The 16,063-nt window shown below is 30.9% G+C and overlaps 1 protein-coding gene across 1 annotated transcript; it reads left to right on the forward strand.

The window, feature by feature from the left end:
* Positions 1-2,306: 2,306 nt before the first annotated feature.
* LOC124533887 (digestive cysteine proteinase 2-like) lies at positions 2,307-13,519 on the forward strand. Its single transcript, XM_047109442.1, has 14 exons — positions 2,307-2,383; positions 3,421-3,520; positions 4,025-4,121; positions 4,619-4,742; positions 5,189-5,315; positions 7,462-7,574; positions 8,256-8,337; positions 8,419-8,499; positions 8,630-8,859; positions 11,229-11,355; positions 11,764-11,869; positions 11,956-12,045; positions 12,308-12,402; positions 13,091-13,519. Exons 1-14 carry the CDS (start codon positions 2,323-2,325, stop codon positions 13,269-13,271), a joined length of 1,614 nt encoding a protein of 537 aa, XP_046965398.1. The 5' UTR covers positions 2,307-2,322; the 3' UTR covers positions 13,272-13,519.
* The last annotated feature ends 2,544 nt before the right edge of the window (positions 13,520-16,063 follow it).

Genomic DNA, 16,063 nt, shown 5'->3' on the forward strand with positions numbered 1-16,063 from the left:
CTTCGCTGTACAATATACCTAATGGTTGAACAGACACTTGCAGTGGGGGTACTAAAAAAAACATTATTTAATAGACTAGGAAATCTATTTATTATCGCTCTTGCTAATATATTTTTAAAATAGTCGTATAATTTTATCGAGATGGTGTGTTACCAGCATAAAATATACTTTAATAATGTAATATAAACTAACAAATAAGAAAACAAAAAAAGTGCACTCCATATGCTTACGATCTCCTCACACATTGGGATGGCATCGTGACAGCAGGTGATGTGCAAAACCAACGACAGCCTCCTGAGGAACGGGAAGTCATTACCAAATTATAGACTTCTGGCTACTAATGAGAATAACAACAATAACAATCACAGTCTGTACATTTCCCACTGCTGGACTAAGGCCTCATTCCTGTCCCTTTAAGGAAAAAGTTTGGAACATATTCATGTTGGTGGAATACACATGTGGCAGAATTTCTATGGAATTAGACACATGCAGATTACCTCACTTTTTCCTCATGTTTTCCTTCACCAACGAGCACAAGATGAACTATAAACACAAATTAGGCACATAAACATTCAGTGGTGCCTCGGCTTGAACCTGCAATCATCGGTTATGATGCACGCGTCCTCACCACTGGACATCTCGGCTTACTGAGAATATATTGTAAAAAAAACCTTATTACATTGTTTTAGTGCAACTTGGCTTGGAACCGCAACTAACTTATACTATTATATAGTTTGTATATGCCAGACCATTTATCAAGTGTAAACGGACACGAATTACGGATCATTTGCAATTGATAAGATTCGAAATGAAAACGAGTTTGCGTCTATCGTGTGACGTTTCCTTATTAATAACTCTTAACGCCTAATCCCATTACTCTCATCGGCGGATGTCGAGAAATAATTCTAAAGTAAATGTAATTAATTAGCTGATAGGAATATTCGTGAGCACGCAAAGCTGTTTATTACGGTAGAAAATCTCATTACAACGTGCAAGTAGTCCCAATTAAAATGTATCCACAAACGCCCAATTTCTTAATCTTTCGTAAACATGCAAGGTGATATTTTATTGAACCAATATCCGTTGCTTAATTAATTTTATTATTATATGACTTTTAATGAATCTCCCGTTACCTCGATAGTAATGAAATTATCTTTCAAATGACGTCATGTACGAAAACGTCACAGTTAATTTAAAATTGGAATCGAAATTTCTGACACGATTTTTTTTTTTTAATAGCCAAGATAGCTCAACGCATTGTCTAGAATGTGATACTGCATGAAAAAAAACCAAAGAAAATAATTTTGCTTAAGGACACATCTAATAGCAAAAAAATGAAGACAATTTGTCGAAATCGAGTGATCAGGTAGGAATTTAATTTGTGTTTGTAATTGAACTTGTACTCGAAAGTAAAGAAAACGGGGAGAATTAAGTTCAAATACTCTGATTAACAGGATACTCTATAGTGAAAGTAACTCACTCTCTCTCTATCTGTCGCTCATTCACGGCCAAACCGCTGAATAGAATTTGATGAAATATAGAATGAAGCAAACTTGAACTCTAAGAAAGGACGTATGCTACTATTCACCTGTCACATGACAACCAACACCCTAAAATGCGAGTGAAGCCGCGGGCTACTGCTAGTATATTATAGTTTTCTCAAAAAATATTTTGATTTATAATTAAAAAAAAAAAAATCTGTATCGTTAAGTTCATTAAATTTTAATGAATTCCTGAGTTATTTTTTATGAAACCAAACTAAAGTCATAATGTAGATTTAACATAATTAATATATCAAAAACAAAAATTGTAATATTATATCCAATAATTAAACGATCACTTTAAATAATCGTAATCTGGTTTTCTATAGTGTAGTCTATGAAAACATCTTATATTCAAATTACAGATAAACTAAGTTGTATTATTTGTGTCTTGGTAATGAGGAACATCTAAACAAAATTCTTAATTAAATTTAACATCTCCTGTTTCTATTATGAACTTTCATCTTTAAAAAAACATCCTCCTATATTTCGTATGATAATAAATAAATTACTACTAATCACCTCGTTAATTACATGCAGTGAAGTCGAAATCTTTACAAACAAGCACGCTTCCAGCATTATACTTGCTTATTACTTATGATAAAAAACATGAATTAAATTATTTACTTATTGGAATAACATCTGCATAGTTAAAAAATTCGTATCCATATTAAGTCCGTATACAGAGCGTGTGTGATTAATTAATTTTGGGACTGATTACGTTTCGTATATAATAGGTTATTTTGGATTATTCCATCATACGGATATTTCGTTAGCTATAATGTTTTTATTCATATTGAAAATATTATTTTTACTCGCCGTTTCGACGGCTGGCAATACCGGTGAGTGACTTTATAATTAAATTTAATACAAGTTTAAGTTTATTATAAATAATTACAATACTCAGAATACATATCCGGTACTTTAAAATACTCTAACAAAAACTACCTTTAATAGAATTATCAAAAGTTAAAGTGTGGCAGATTTAATGTACGGAGAAAATTTAATTATTTTGCTTTTTAATTTTATAAGACATCATCAACATAACAATATTTTATTAAAAGTAATAAAAAGAGGATTTGCAACATACCGTGGGGTATGTTGCAAATCCACGCTGTTCCAATGCGGGTTGGTGGAATGCTCATGTGGCAGAATTTCGATGAAATTAGACACATGCAGGTTTCCTCACGATGTTTTCCTTCACCGCCGAGCACGAGATGAATTATAAACACAAATTAAGCACATACATATAGCGGTGCTTTCCTGGGTTTGAACCCGCAATCGGTCAAGATGTACGCATTCTAACCACTGGGCCATCTCAGCTCATGTTTTATTTATTGAATGAAAATTAATTTGGACCTTATGTACGTCACAGTGAAAAGTTTCCAGGGAATACATTCCATAATTAATAATTTTAAAAAACTCATTCAATCAACTAGTTGATAAATGATATTTTTCTTTAGACATTATAGTCTTTATTAATAAATTATTATAAGTATATTAATAAACTCGTGAGAGGAAGTCAAATATCTAATTTCCGACTTTGTAAAGTTAATCCTTCCTGGTATACGGTATTGTTTCTATAATAAAAATCCACAGTTCATTTTAACTTTCGCTTAATAAAACATTGATAAATAAGGCAGATTACAAATAAATAAAATATACAGTATATTTCTAGGATATATAAAAATTAAATTGTATTTGACATACTCTAATTAAATGGAATAGTGTACTACTGAGTTTCGTGTCGGTTTCCGAAGCCGGAAATAGCTATGATTTCCGGCATCGGAAAACGAAAAATCAAAAATCCTAAAATATTTATTTTATGATATGTATTTGTTCCTTCTGTCCTTAGGCTAAGGCTTTTTTTCTTTTTTAGTGCAAGATGACCTTCCCGAGCTAAAATGGTCGAAGCAATACTCTTTAGAAGCTAAAAAAATATCGCTCACTTCCGGTTTAGTTGAAGACTTATCATACTGGTAAGTTCAACATACATATATATGCATGTTTATTGACAAGTGTGTTTAGTAGTTTAATAATTTAACACATAGTATTCTGTAAAAAGTCGCGTTTCAAGTAATCAGTCAGTTATTAGTAACAGACTGAGAATAACCCACATCTGGGCTAAAGCCTCCTCTCCCTTTGAGAAGTTGTTAGAAAGGCTTGAAGTTATTTTACCATCGTGCTATAATTCGGATTAGTAAATACACATGTGGCAGAATTTCATTGAAATTAGATTGTGATGTTAGATAGGTTTCCTCACGATGTTTTCCTTCACCGAAAACGAGAAGAATTATAAACATAAAAGAAGCGATTGAAATTCAGTGGTGCTTGTTTTTTGAACAGGCAAACATGTGTTTAGATACATACGTTCTAACCACTGAGCCATCTCGGTTTAAAATTCTAAGTGTAGTATTATTTATAGCAGTATAAGTGTACTGTAGTTATAGTGTCATTTAAAATTAATGTCATTATATTTTTAGGCGCACTAGCAAAAAATCCAGAGTTGATTACAATAAGGGCGCAATAAAACAAATTTCTGTAAAGAGGAGAGGAAAGAATTTCGGTCTCCAATATGAGGTAAGCTTTATAAAATGTATAAAACAAGGATTTATTCATACAAAAATGTTCTATCTTTGGACTGACTTATAGATAAGAAACGATATATTAACGATTGTTTGATAGTCATTTCCATATTTGAAATATCCGTGTTCTAATTCACTGCGGAAAATATATGTAAGAAAAGCATTTATTTCCAAACCCAAGTCAATAATAGTAATATTTGTTGTTTTAAGCAAACATCAAATTTATTATATTTATTCTCTATGGAAAGTAGGTGAGCTAACTACTACTAAGCATTTTTCGAAATTAATCTCCTAAGTAGATGAAATGTGGGAGTTTCATAAATTAATTCGTCATTAGAAATAGATGTTTAAAATTTAAAAGTTTAAGAGTAAAGACAGAGTTTTTTTAACAATTAGAAATGTGGAAAAGGATATTTAGACCTTTAGATATTTATACCATCTGCATATCTATCATATATATAATTGTTCCTAAAGTTTAATATTCTATTTTAGATTCACCCAGAAACTACAGAAGAGTACATTAATAAGTTTATTTGCCAAAAAACCAAAGGTTCAATAAGCAATCCGATCACGTTAACCGACATTCTGCCATCGACTAGTGACTTCATACATACTGGTAAGTATGCTGATACATTTTACTAAATATTTTAACTTCAGCTAGTAGTCTATTTGAATCAATTAACATTTCATAACTTTTATTATTAAGAGTGTTGAATGACTCGACGTACTGTATAAGAATAGGCTGTAATTCAATACATGAACAATACCAAAATTGGTGAACTAGATAGTATTGTCATCAATCTAAGAAGTGTTTGTAAATTTTAGCAATCGTTTGCGTAGTACGACTACCAAATAAGGCAGAGTCTAAATTATAATTAATAAAAGAGGCAGTAAGTGGTCTTCACCTGCCATAGACTATAACAAAACTTTAAAAAAAAATTTAGAAGACGTCACTGTAAGCGATATGACGAATTGATGTACACTTTGTGTTCAGAAAATATTATTTTCAAAATTCATGTTTTACATGTTCTTCAATTAAATTATATTATTATTATTGAACAGGCAAGGAAATTCTGGAAATGGGAGAAGTAGATAAATTCGTTTACTTGGAGGAAGATTTAAATCAGAAAACAAAAAAATATATCTGGGCGTTCTTAGATCAAAGTAGTTCGTCATGGATACCAGTGAAGTAAGTTTTCGATTAAAATAATGCAAATATAAAAAATTAAATTAAAAATTTCACAAACCCCCGCCACAAAAAACATAAGCTACCTTTAAAAAGTAAAAAATAATAAAAGAAAATTAATCCTAAAGTACCTATATGCATAAGTATGTATTAATATTAAAAAAAAAAAAATTGCGTTGGGGGACCGCACCTAATTAATTAGTGTCACATGCTTACCTATCTCATCTTTTATATAACACTTAATATTATTTTGTACAATAGCGCTCGGTCCCCCAACGCGAATTTTTTTTTTTAATATTAATACATACTTATGCATATAGGTACTTTAGGATTAATTTTCTTTTATTATTTTTTACTTTTTAAAGGTAGCTTATGTTTTTTGTGGCGGGGGTTTGTGAAATTTTTAATTTAATTTTTTATTTTATACTTTTTAAAGGTAAGCATCCCTATAATATCTCTGGTTAAGTTGTAAATACGTTGGTTCTTGTTGATTTAAAACATATAAGTTAAGATTACATTTTGAGGTCAATCTTGTTCTTTTTTATTTTAGTTACTAATTATTTTTTTTTGTTTCTTAATTATTTTTTTTTATCTAATAATTTTATTTAATTATTAATTAATGTTTTTTGTGATGTACAAGTCATAACATTTCATTTGATACCCCAATTGAGCATATTTGCAGACATTCGCTTTTTCTTCCCCACTTTAACCCCCCATAACTTTTAAACGGCTAAACCGATTTTCATCAAACATATCTAAGAACATTCGCCCGTAAAACACCTATAATACAAAAAAACTAAATTGAAATCGGTTAATTCGTTCGGGAGCTATGATGCCACAGACAGACAGACACGTCAAACTTATAACACCCCTCTTATGCTTATAGTTTCGCTATAAGTCTAAATCCATAAAGCGCCATTTTGTAGAGGCAGCCATCTTGGATTTTAAATTTTTCATACCTAATAGAATTTCACTAGTCAAGCCCTTTCATTTGATACCCATATTGATCAAGTTGTAATAAAAAAATGTTAAGCACCATTTTGTAGAAGCAGCCATCTTGTATTTTAAATTTGTCATATCTAATAGTATTCTACTAGTCAAGCCCTTTCATTTGATACCCATATTGATGGAGTTTAAAAAAAATATCTAATCTGTCATTTTGTGGCGGCGGCCATCTTGGAACAATTTTCATCAAACTTATGTAAAAACACTCTCGACATTTTCTACTGTCAAACAAAAAAAACTAAATCAAAATCGGTCCATCCGTTCGGCGGCTAGAGTGGTACAGACAGACACACACACACACACACACACACACACAGACACGTCAAACTTATAACACCCCGTCGTTTTTGCGTCGGGGGTTAAAAATATAAATTACTATTTTAGTGTAAATAAATACATCATAAAAAAACTATACCTATAGCATTATTTTAGCAACAAGGTATTATTAAATATAAAAAAGAACATAATTGATATTTTATCCACTTTTTCGAGTTTATATATCTTATTTATTGTAATATTATCAGAAATAAAAATCTAACCTAATCAGAACCGACGGTACAAAAGGTCATCAGTGTTATAAGCCAAGGTTTGGCCTCACAGGCCTCGCCATTACAAAGGAATTATCCTGAGCCATTCAAACACCTTACCCTGTAAAAATGAGGCTTCCCTAAGTATTGTGTTATTTAATATACCAACATAAATAAAACTAAATTTATCATAGAGAGATTAGGAAAAAAAGCAAATAGTACCATATGCAAATTGTTCACAACTAGTATACGTAATTAGTTAGTTATAAACACTGGTTATGTTTCGATTTAACATTTTATAATACATTCTTAGCCATTCTTAGTCGAGTCAGTTGACGTTTGTGATTATTTTTCACGTAAATATTAACAATACAGCTTAAGGAAACTATAACGTTCACTTATATGCATTTATTGTATATATTATAATATATTTTATTTATTTCTCTCCTTGTTTCTTTGCATTCATTTCTTCTCTATATGTTCCTCTTCTCTACTTCTTAATTTGTCAAAAACTTAACTTCAATGTAAGCTACTTTTATTTAAATAATGAGTTCACTTTAATAATTTATTGTCAAAAAAAATATGGCTACTTTTTATAAAATATGTTTTTTTGTTAGGCTTGAAGAATTCGTGTACAATTCATGGCTGGGTAGATTGAAGACTCATAATGAATGGAACTATTTTAATTATAAACCCGAAGTAAACTCAAGTGTCTTCGATATTGATCAGTGTAAGTTGAGCTTTTTCAAACCCCTATTAACTCTATGTGTTTAATATTTAATGTCTACATCCAAACATAACTAATTGTTGCAAATATGAGTGTAACAACAACAACAGCAACAGTCTGTAAATTCCCACTGCTGTGCTAAAGGCCTCCTCTCCCTTTGAGGAGAAGGTTTGGAACATATTCCACTACGCTGTTCCAATGCGGGTTGGTGGAATACACATGTGGTAGAATTTCTATGAAATTTGTCACATGTAGGTTTCCTCACGATGTTTTCCTTCACCGCTGAGCATGAGATGAATTATAAAGACAAATTAAGCACGTGAATCAGCGGTGCTTGCCTGGGTTTGAACCCGCAATCATCGGTTAAGGTGCCCGCGTTCCCGCGTTCTAACCACTGGGCCATCTCGACTCGTGGAATATGAGTGTAACATAGTTGTAAAATGTTTTTTTGTCTACTTTATTATCTCGTTTTCACATTGATAATGTGAGAAAGAGATAATACAGCTTCAATATAAAGTTTATTAGCAAGACAAAATTTTATAATTAAATTATTATTTATATCGTAAAGTAGTTGCTATAACAAATATAAATATTATATATTTTTTTTGAATGTAGATTGAATGTAATATTTGTTTTAAAAAAAACTTATATTTATAAACGTTATAGTTAAATTTTTTATTTTAGACAATTGCACTGAATCTGACGACTCTGAAAGCACAAACATTGATGTCAATAATAAATCACACGTGGATCGAGTATTTACAAAGTAAGTTTTGGACATTGAAATATAATTATAAAATATTAAATTATGATACTGGGATATTATTACATTTGTTATTTTATATAGGTTTCAAGAAAAGCATAACAGAAACTATAAGGACGAAAACGAGCATGAATTGAGAAGACAGATTTTCGAAAATAATTTGAGGTATTTAAAACATAATTAGATCCATAACCAAACCTCCTCCAAAAGGAGCCCTTGGAGCTTCAGTTCAGTTGATAGTTTACAAACAGTTCCCTTAACTTAATTAATATAATGGATTTGATTACTTCTCCAGATTGATACAAGAGCATAACAGTAAAGACAGCACCTTCACGCTCGGTATTAATAAACTTGCTGATCAAACTCCAGAAGAAATGGAAAGAAGGAAAGGTCTTCTACGACGAAAAGAAGGGGAGACTGGCAATGTTCCATTTCCATACACAAAATCGAATTTATCGGAAATATCTCAGAACTTGCCTAAGGAATTTGATTTGAGACTTTTAGGTGTAATATCACCAGTCAAAGGTCAGTTTGGAAATATGATCTTGCTTGTAAATAAACTGGAAGTGTCCTTGGTGGTATTGTTGTTTGCGTTGCCTTGTTATAATCTGACTAGACACTTTCTCATCATATTTTCTGCCACCAAACAGCAGCGCTTAGTATTTATTGTGTTGCGATTTCAAGACTGATTTAGTGTAACTACAAGCCTATTTGACAATATAAAGTACCTGATAATTTTTTCAATGTATGCCTTATCCTTAATACGCTACAGTATATATATATTCCACCAAAAACATTAACAACATTAAATGCATAACTATATATATATATATATATATATATATATATATACAAATATGAACTAAAACTAGTTTCTGTATAAATCTTGACAGCGTGGAATGGTGGCTAGAATCTATTAAGTTTATATTTATTTATTAATTTGAATTCGCTTGTATTGTTCATTACATTTTTAACTTTGCCGTTTCGTAAATTCAAATCATTTATAAAAAAATTAATTGCTAGAAAAGGCGTATTATTTGATACAAGATTTTGTAGATGATAAAAAAGCGTGGAATTAATACCTGTTGACTTCCACGCAGGATATATGACTTTAAATAATTGTATTAACTAACATGACTATGTATTTTTTAAATGTTGAAAATGAGTAATTACTGAGTTTCTTGCCGATTCTTCTCGGTAGAATCTACTTTCCGAACCGGTGGTAGCTTCACTTAATTGTTAATAGACGATTCAAAAGCTTTCGATTGCGTTAGGCATGATATTCTCCTAGAAAAGCTTAAATATTATGGTATCAGGGGCCCTGCATTGAAATTAATTTCCTCCTACCTTAGTGAAAGAGTTTTGAAGGTTGTGGTTAATGGTGCAAAATCAAATGGCGCTGTGGCGCAAATGGGTGTACCACAGGGTTCAATTTTGGGACCTCTCTTGTTCTTAATATATATAAATGATTTACCTTATTTCGTAAAAAATACTTGCGATATTGTACTGTTTGCAGATGATACATCCCTCATTTTTAAACTTGATAGAAAAATAAACAACTATGACGCTGTAAGCAGTGCTCTGTCGCGGGTTCTTGGTTGGTTTGACATAAATAATTTAGTACTAAATGCTAAAAAGACTAAATGTGTTTTGTTTTCCTTGCCAAATGTCAAATCAAATCCTGCTGCAATAACTTTGAAAAATGAAAGGCTTGAGTTTGTTGAGTCGACGGTCTTTTTAGGGATAACCCTTGACTCCAAACTGCAGTGGGGCACCCATTTGTATGCCCTGGCAAGAAAACTAAGTAGTGCCATTTATGCAATAAAAATAATTAGAAAACTTACGGACATAAGTACTGCTAGACTAGTTTATTTTAGTAATTTTCACAGTATTATGTCATATGGAATGTTGTTATGGGGTAATGCAGCAGAGATTGAAGTTGTTTTTATTCTACAGAAAAGAGCTATCCGATCTATTTACAATATTAGCTCCAGGACATCATTACGCGAAAAATTTAAAGAAATAGGTGTATTAACGGCTGTTTCACAATATATTTATGATAATATAATCTTTATACAAAAGAATATTAAAAATTATTCTATCAATGCTGATGTACATACTATTAATACAAGAAATAAGAATAAACTTGTAACCCCCAGTTTCCGTTTGCATACGGTAAATAGAACGTTTTTGGGCAATGGTATACGCATATATAATAAGATACCGGAAAATATAATCAATTTACCATTTTCAAAATTTAAAAATATTATTAAGACTAAATTAATAAATAAATCATACTATTCATTAAAAGAGTACTTTTTAGAAAGAAACGCCTGGAGTTAGGCTCGGGTTCCATGATAGGACGCTAATCACTGTCAATAACGGCATTGTAAATGTGTTTATTTGAAAAGAGCAACTATGCGAGTTTCTTGCCGTTTCTTCTCGCTAGAAGCTGCTTTCCGAAACGGTGGTAGTATTTGATTATTGACGATTCAAAAACGCTTCATTGTGAAGTTTACTTGAATAAAATTGATTTGATTTGATTTGATTTGATTTGAAAAGTGCTGGTAACAGCCCACTTGAATAAAGTTTATTTTGATTTTTGAAATCATTGATTGATTAACTTCTCGCTCGACATATATAAATCCCAATAAAAATATGACGTTTAATTATATTTTCGTTATGCTCTAAAATCTTTGCGACTTCCATTTTTAAGTCATTAATTTATTTATTTATTATACTCCTGATGGTATATTAAACTAAACTTTTCGTATTCGTAGATTTTGGAAATATTCTCTAAATTAGTGTCATGTCTTTTTTAGCTAACAAAAATAAGCTCTTAAAAACCATCAACAGTTTTACTCTATCTTGTATTATATTTTAATATGGATCAGATCAAGAAGACTGTGGTTGCTGCTGGACGATTGGTACAACGAGTGCTGTGGAAGGTGCTCTAGCTCGAAACAATGGGGGTCGGCTTCTGAGACTCGCTAATCAGGCCCTTATTGATTGCGCTTGGGGGTAACTTCGTCATAATTTATGTAACACTATTCCGTACACAGAAACAAAAATCAAGACATTACTTTTAATATTCCTACTTACTTTTCCTTTTTAACGCAAATTTTATTAAGAGTGGTAATGATAATAGTCAAGGTCAAGAAATCCGTATAGTAATCAGGCTAGTTATGTGTATATTATTAACTTTTATTATAATTTATATAAGTTTAGTAATCGCCCGCGAATTTTCTTGAGGTTTTAGGGTGTTGATTGGCACGTGTCAGGCGAAAAGCCTATGTCGTTTCTCGGAGTTTAAGTTTGCTTCATACCCAATTTCATCGAAAGAGCGACAGACAGACAGAGATACTATCACATTTATAACATTAATATAGAATATTATATTTGCAAATTATGCAAGATTATTCTTTATAGATTCAATGTCGCTGGATGCAACGGCGGCAGCGATACGGGTGCTTATCACTGGATGATGAAATACGGACTACCTACAGAAGAGGAATACGGCCCTTATAATAACAAGGTATATACCATTTCATAGTATTATTATAATCATAAAATTATTGATGACATTATTAATAAATAATGATACACATTATTATATTTTAGGATGGTTTCTGCCGCATCCATAATATGACGAAAACGTTCCCGATCAAAGGATTTACTGACGTTACTCCATTCAGTATCGAAGCTCTGAAGGTAAAACAAAAACATCGCATCTTTTTTTTTAATACAGAACAAAAATGATTTTGCATAAATCACTTGAAATTGTGTCAAGAATACATTTATCCAGTGAAATACTTTTTCAATTCGCTGAGCGAAAATTAGACCCACTTTTTCCTTACCAACATAAAAGAATAAAATAAATTAAAAAAAAACACTATTGTTCCAAAATCTAAGTGATCGACTACCAATATGACAAATATATAATTTTATTATTATTTTTTTACTATTTTGACAGGTTGCTCTGATCAACCATGGACCGCTATCTGTTTCCATTCATGCCACGGATTTGTTAACATCGTATATCAGTGGAATCTTCTACGATCCTACTTGGTGTGTATTTTTAATATATGTAATTGGTACTATAATAAAAATTAAAATTGGTATTAATACAAAGACTACTAAATTACGACGTAGAACCCTCAAAGTGGTACCCAGTATTGGTCACTCCTTACCATTGGGTAGCCTATTTGACAGGCTGTAAGAAATATTCACTATCCTTGACACATTCGTTTATCTAGTAACATGGAAAAGAAAACGGAATAACAAACTATTTTGATGATGTCCGCAGATTGTGATGTGACTGTTTTAGATCTTGGCGTTCACTCTCAAATGAGAAGGAAACTAAGCAGGAAAAGTGTTCGATAACAGTGATATACTCTCATAGTCTAATAGATATATCTAAATATATATGCTTTCCAAACTTTTTTGAAACTTTAGTTCGCTACTGAGAATTTATTGATTTCATTTATTACGATTCCAGAGTTAGAACCCATGAGCTGTAAATTTGTTTGCCTTATGCGCTAGCCAACCTGGCAGATAAAACAAGCAATATAATTCTTACATATACTACTGAAGAAAATAAATCTACGCTAAAATTAGCATTGATTATCGTTATTTGGATATGTAGAATACTAACAAAAACAAAAGCACACCTTTACATAATATGCACGTATTTATACGTTCCATTGTGCGAAAAATCGTTCCAATATTTGAAATATGAAATCTGATTTTTTTTCAGTGACCCATCGTCATTAAATCACGAGGTAACATTAGTGGGATACGGGGAGTACGAAGGTGACACCTTCTGGATCGTTAAGAACTCATGGGGCAAGAACTGGGGCATCGACGGCTACTTCCACATTTCTACCCGCGATAATAGTTGTGGTATTACCACGGAACCCACTTACGTTGTTTTCTAATATAAATATTAAAAATTTTTGAATAAATACTGACCGCTACGAAAATGTTCTATTTAAAAAAAATTATTAATAAATGATTATTCCAATGTTTAAGAGCGTCATTTGTTTTATAATATGTAAAAATAACATAAATTGCGAAACTGTGCGGATTGATTGACTTTTGATTTTATTTAATAGCATAAGATTGCACGTGTAATTAGTATATTGGTTTTTATTTACGCTTGAAATAAAATTACATACATATACATACTCTTTTATGTTTTTAACCTAAACAAATATTCAGATTCATAATAAACCTTTGGAATAATTCCATGGATTTTTTAATTCTAACAACATTAGAATGAATGATGTCATACATATATCTTTGCGAGTATTTGAGAGATTTTGTTTTTCAAAACAACATATTTAATATAATAAATATAATACGTAGACGTATGTTTCTAATATTCTGAACTTAATTCGAAATTGCTGGCCATTTTTCTTAGAAAGTTATACCGTTAGTATGACTCTTGCTTAAAGCAGAACAAATTTTTTACACAAAAGACAAGACAGTCGCGCTTAAAGAAGAGTCGGACGACATAATATTATTTACTGACTTTATAAAGTATTGTCTATAAATCAGTATAATTTTTTATTTGCTAAAAAAATCAAGCCTGTAAATTTCTTAGTCTTCTTCAGAACTGCTCTATAAAACATATCTATTTCACCAAATATTTATTACGGGTTGGATACACGTGTAATTACTATTCGACATATGTAGGTTTCCTGACGATGATTTCCTTTTTAAAATGAAATACATGTCATAGAAGAAATAATCACATGGCATTTGAAAATTCGCTGATGCTTCTTCTAAGACTATTGTGTACTCAATAAATATATTTTATATTTTCGAAAAAAAAAACAATATTTAAAAAAAATTATATCAAAAGTAACTGGTGAGCTCATTGTCCATTTCTCTGCAGATTTTTCGTTTTAAACGGATTGTAACCGTTCACTTACACGATAGCTTTATTAAATAACTTCTTGAGCGTATAAGTGTGTACTTGTATAAAGTATACATATTTTGATATTTTAAGATCTTACAAGCGGCGTGCGTGTGCTCTACGGTAGCATCTCTTACAAATAGCTCAAAAAATGTTTTCACCATAGTTTTTGTTAACGTACAGCTTATCATTTACTTTTCAAATAAATTGTCACACTTGTCTTTTTTAAAATTTCTATTTCTTAAAAAAATACAAATACTTGGTCCCGTCTACAATTATATTTAAATTAGTAAAAACAACCTTATATCAACCTGAAGTGATGCTTATACATTTATATTTAAGTAATTCCAAATTTGATTTTTTTTAAATATCGAATGTTACTCGCTTTTATAAAAAATTATAATCGTAGAATGTGTGAAGTGCTTGTCCAGCCTACTTGAATAGAGTATATTTTGATATGTTAGGACGGTCTTACTCGCGGTATGCGCGTACTCTTTAATAGGACGTTGCGTGACCACACCAATTTCATCTAATCACCAACACTTTAGTGCGCCATCTGTTTACATTGAGCTCTAATTTTATATTCATACTACCTTTTCTATACGTTTTGTTATGAAATGAACTCTCCTGCTTAACATTTGTTCAACATATTCAAGCGAGTTTTAATTTTAACCATCCAAATCAAATCTTAGTAGGTATTTGTAATCACAACTTTAATTCTTATCAATCGCATTTGAATACAACGCTAGTAAAGCTGTTTTTATATTCTACCAAATAGAACTAACAAAAAACACAGTAATGTCACAATTCAATAATTATCTTTTATATTTTATTTGACCTAAAATTACTGGCAGCATTTCTTAAATATTTTGCATTCTAAACCGGTGGTAGCTTTACTTAATATATTTTGTTAAATGACAGAAGTTCTTGTAAAAGCCTACTTAAATATTTTAGATTTTAACTGTCATTTTTGCAATCATATATTTTCATCTACAGAAATGAAAATACAAACTAAAAAAACATACACTTAATAATATCACTATGTTTATATAAATATAATTTCAAATTATTTTTAAAATATAAGTATATAAATGAAAACGGGCATGTAATGCGGAGGAAGAACATTTTGTGAAAAAAGCCTTGAGCATGGATGTGGATGGACATAGAGGTAAAGGATGACCAAGGAAACGATGGATGGATTGTGTGAAAGAGGATATGGTTAGAAAGAATGTTACTTGTAAGATGACGTCTGACAGAGAAGTATGGAAGGAGAAGACATGCTGCGCCGACCCCAAATAATATTAGGATTAGGGAAGGATGGTGAAGTATATAAATGAAATATTTGAGTCAATTAAAAAAAAAACTATTATTATTTAACTGTTTTGACTGTTATCTCTTGTAAATACACAATAAAAATATCAGACGTGAAGACGCGAAAAAAAAACAGAAATTAACACTTTAAAATATCTCAGTTCTAGAGTATCACATGTACATGTTATTCGTATAGATTAAAGAAGCAATTTAACCGTTTCATATACCCAAAGTAACGGTGAAAGTTTAATAGGAATTGGCGCAAAGCAAGTCGTTTCGCTTTCCCAGTTCTCTATATCTGATCAGATAGGAAGTAATTAGGCTTATTACTGATTCGTTGCGTGTGAATTTTCTTTTCCCATCAACCTAGTGTTTAGTATGGGCGTATAGAAAATAATACCGGCCTATTTGCCGTAGTTATATTGCCACAAGTTTTTTTTTTAAACAAATCATTTCCATATACAAATCATAAGAATCTTTAATCAAAATGTAAATATG

This window comes from Vanessa cardui, chromosome 11 (assembly GCF_905220365.1).
Source record: "Vanessa cardui chromosome 11, ilVanCard2.1, whole genome shotgun sequence".
Taxonomy (NCBI): Eukaryota; Metazoa; Arthropoda; class Insecta; order Lepidoptera; family Nymphalidae; genus Vanessa; species Vanessa cardui.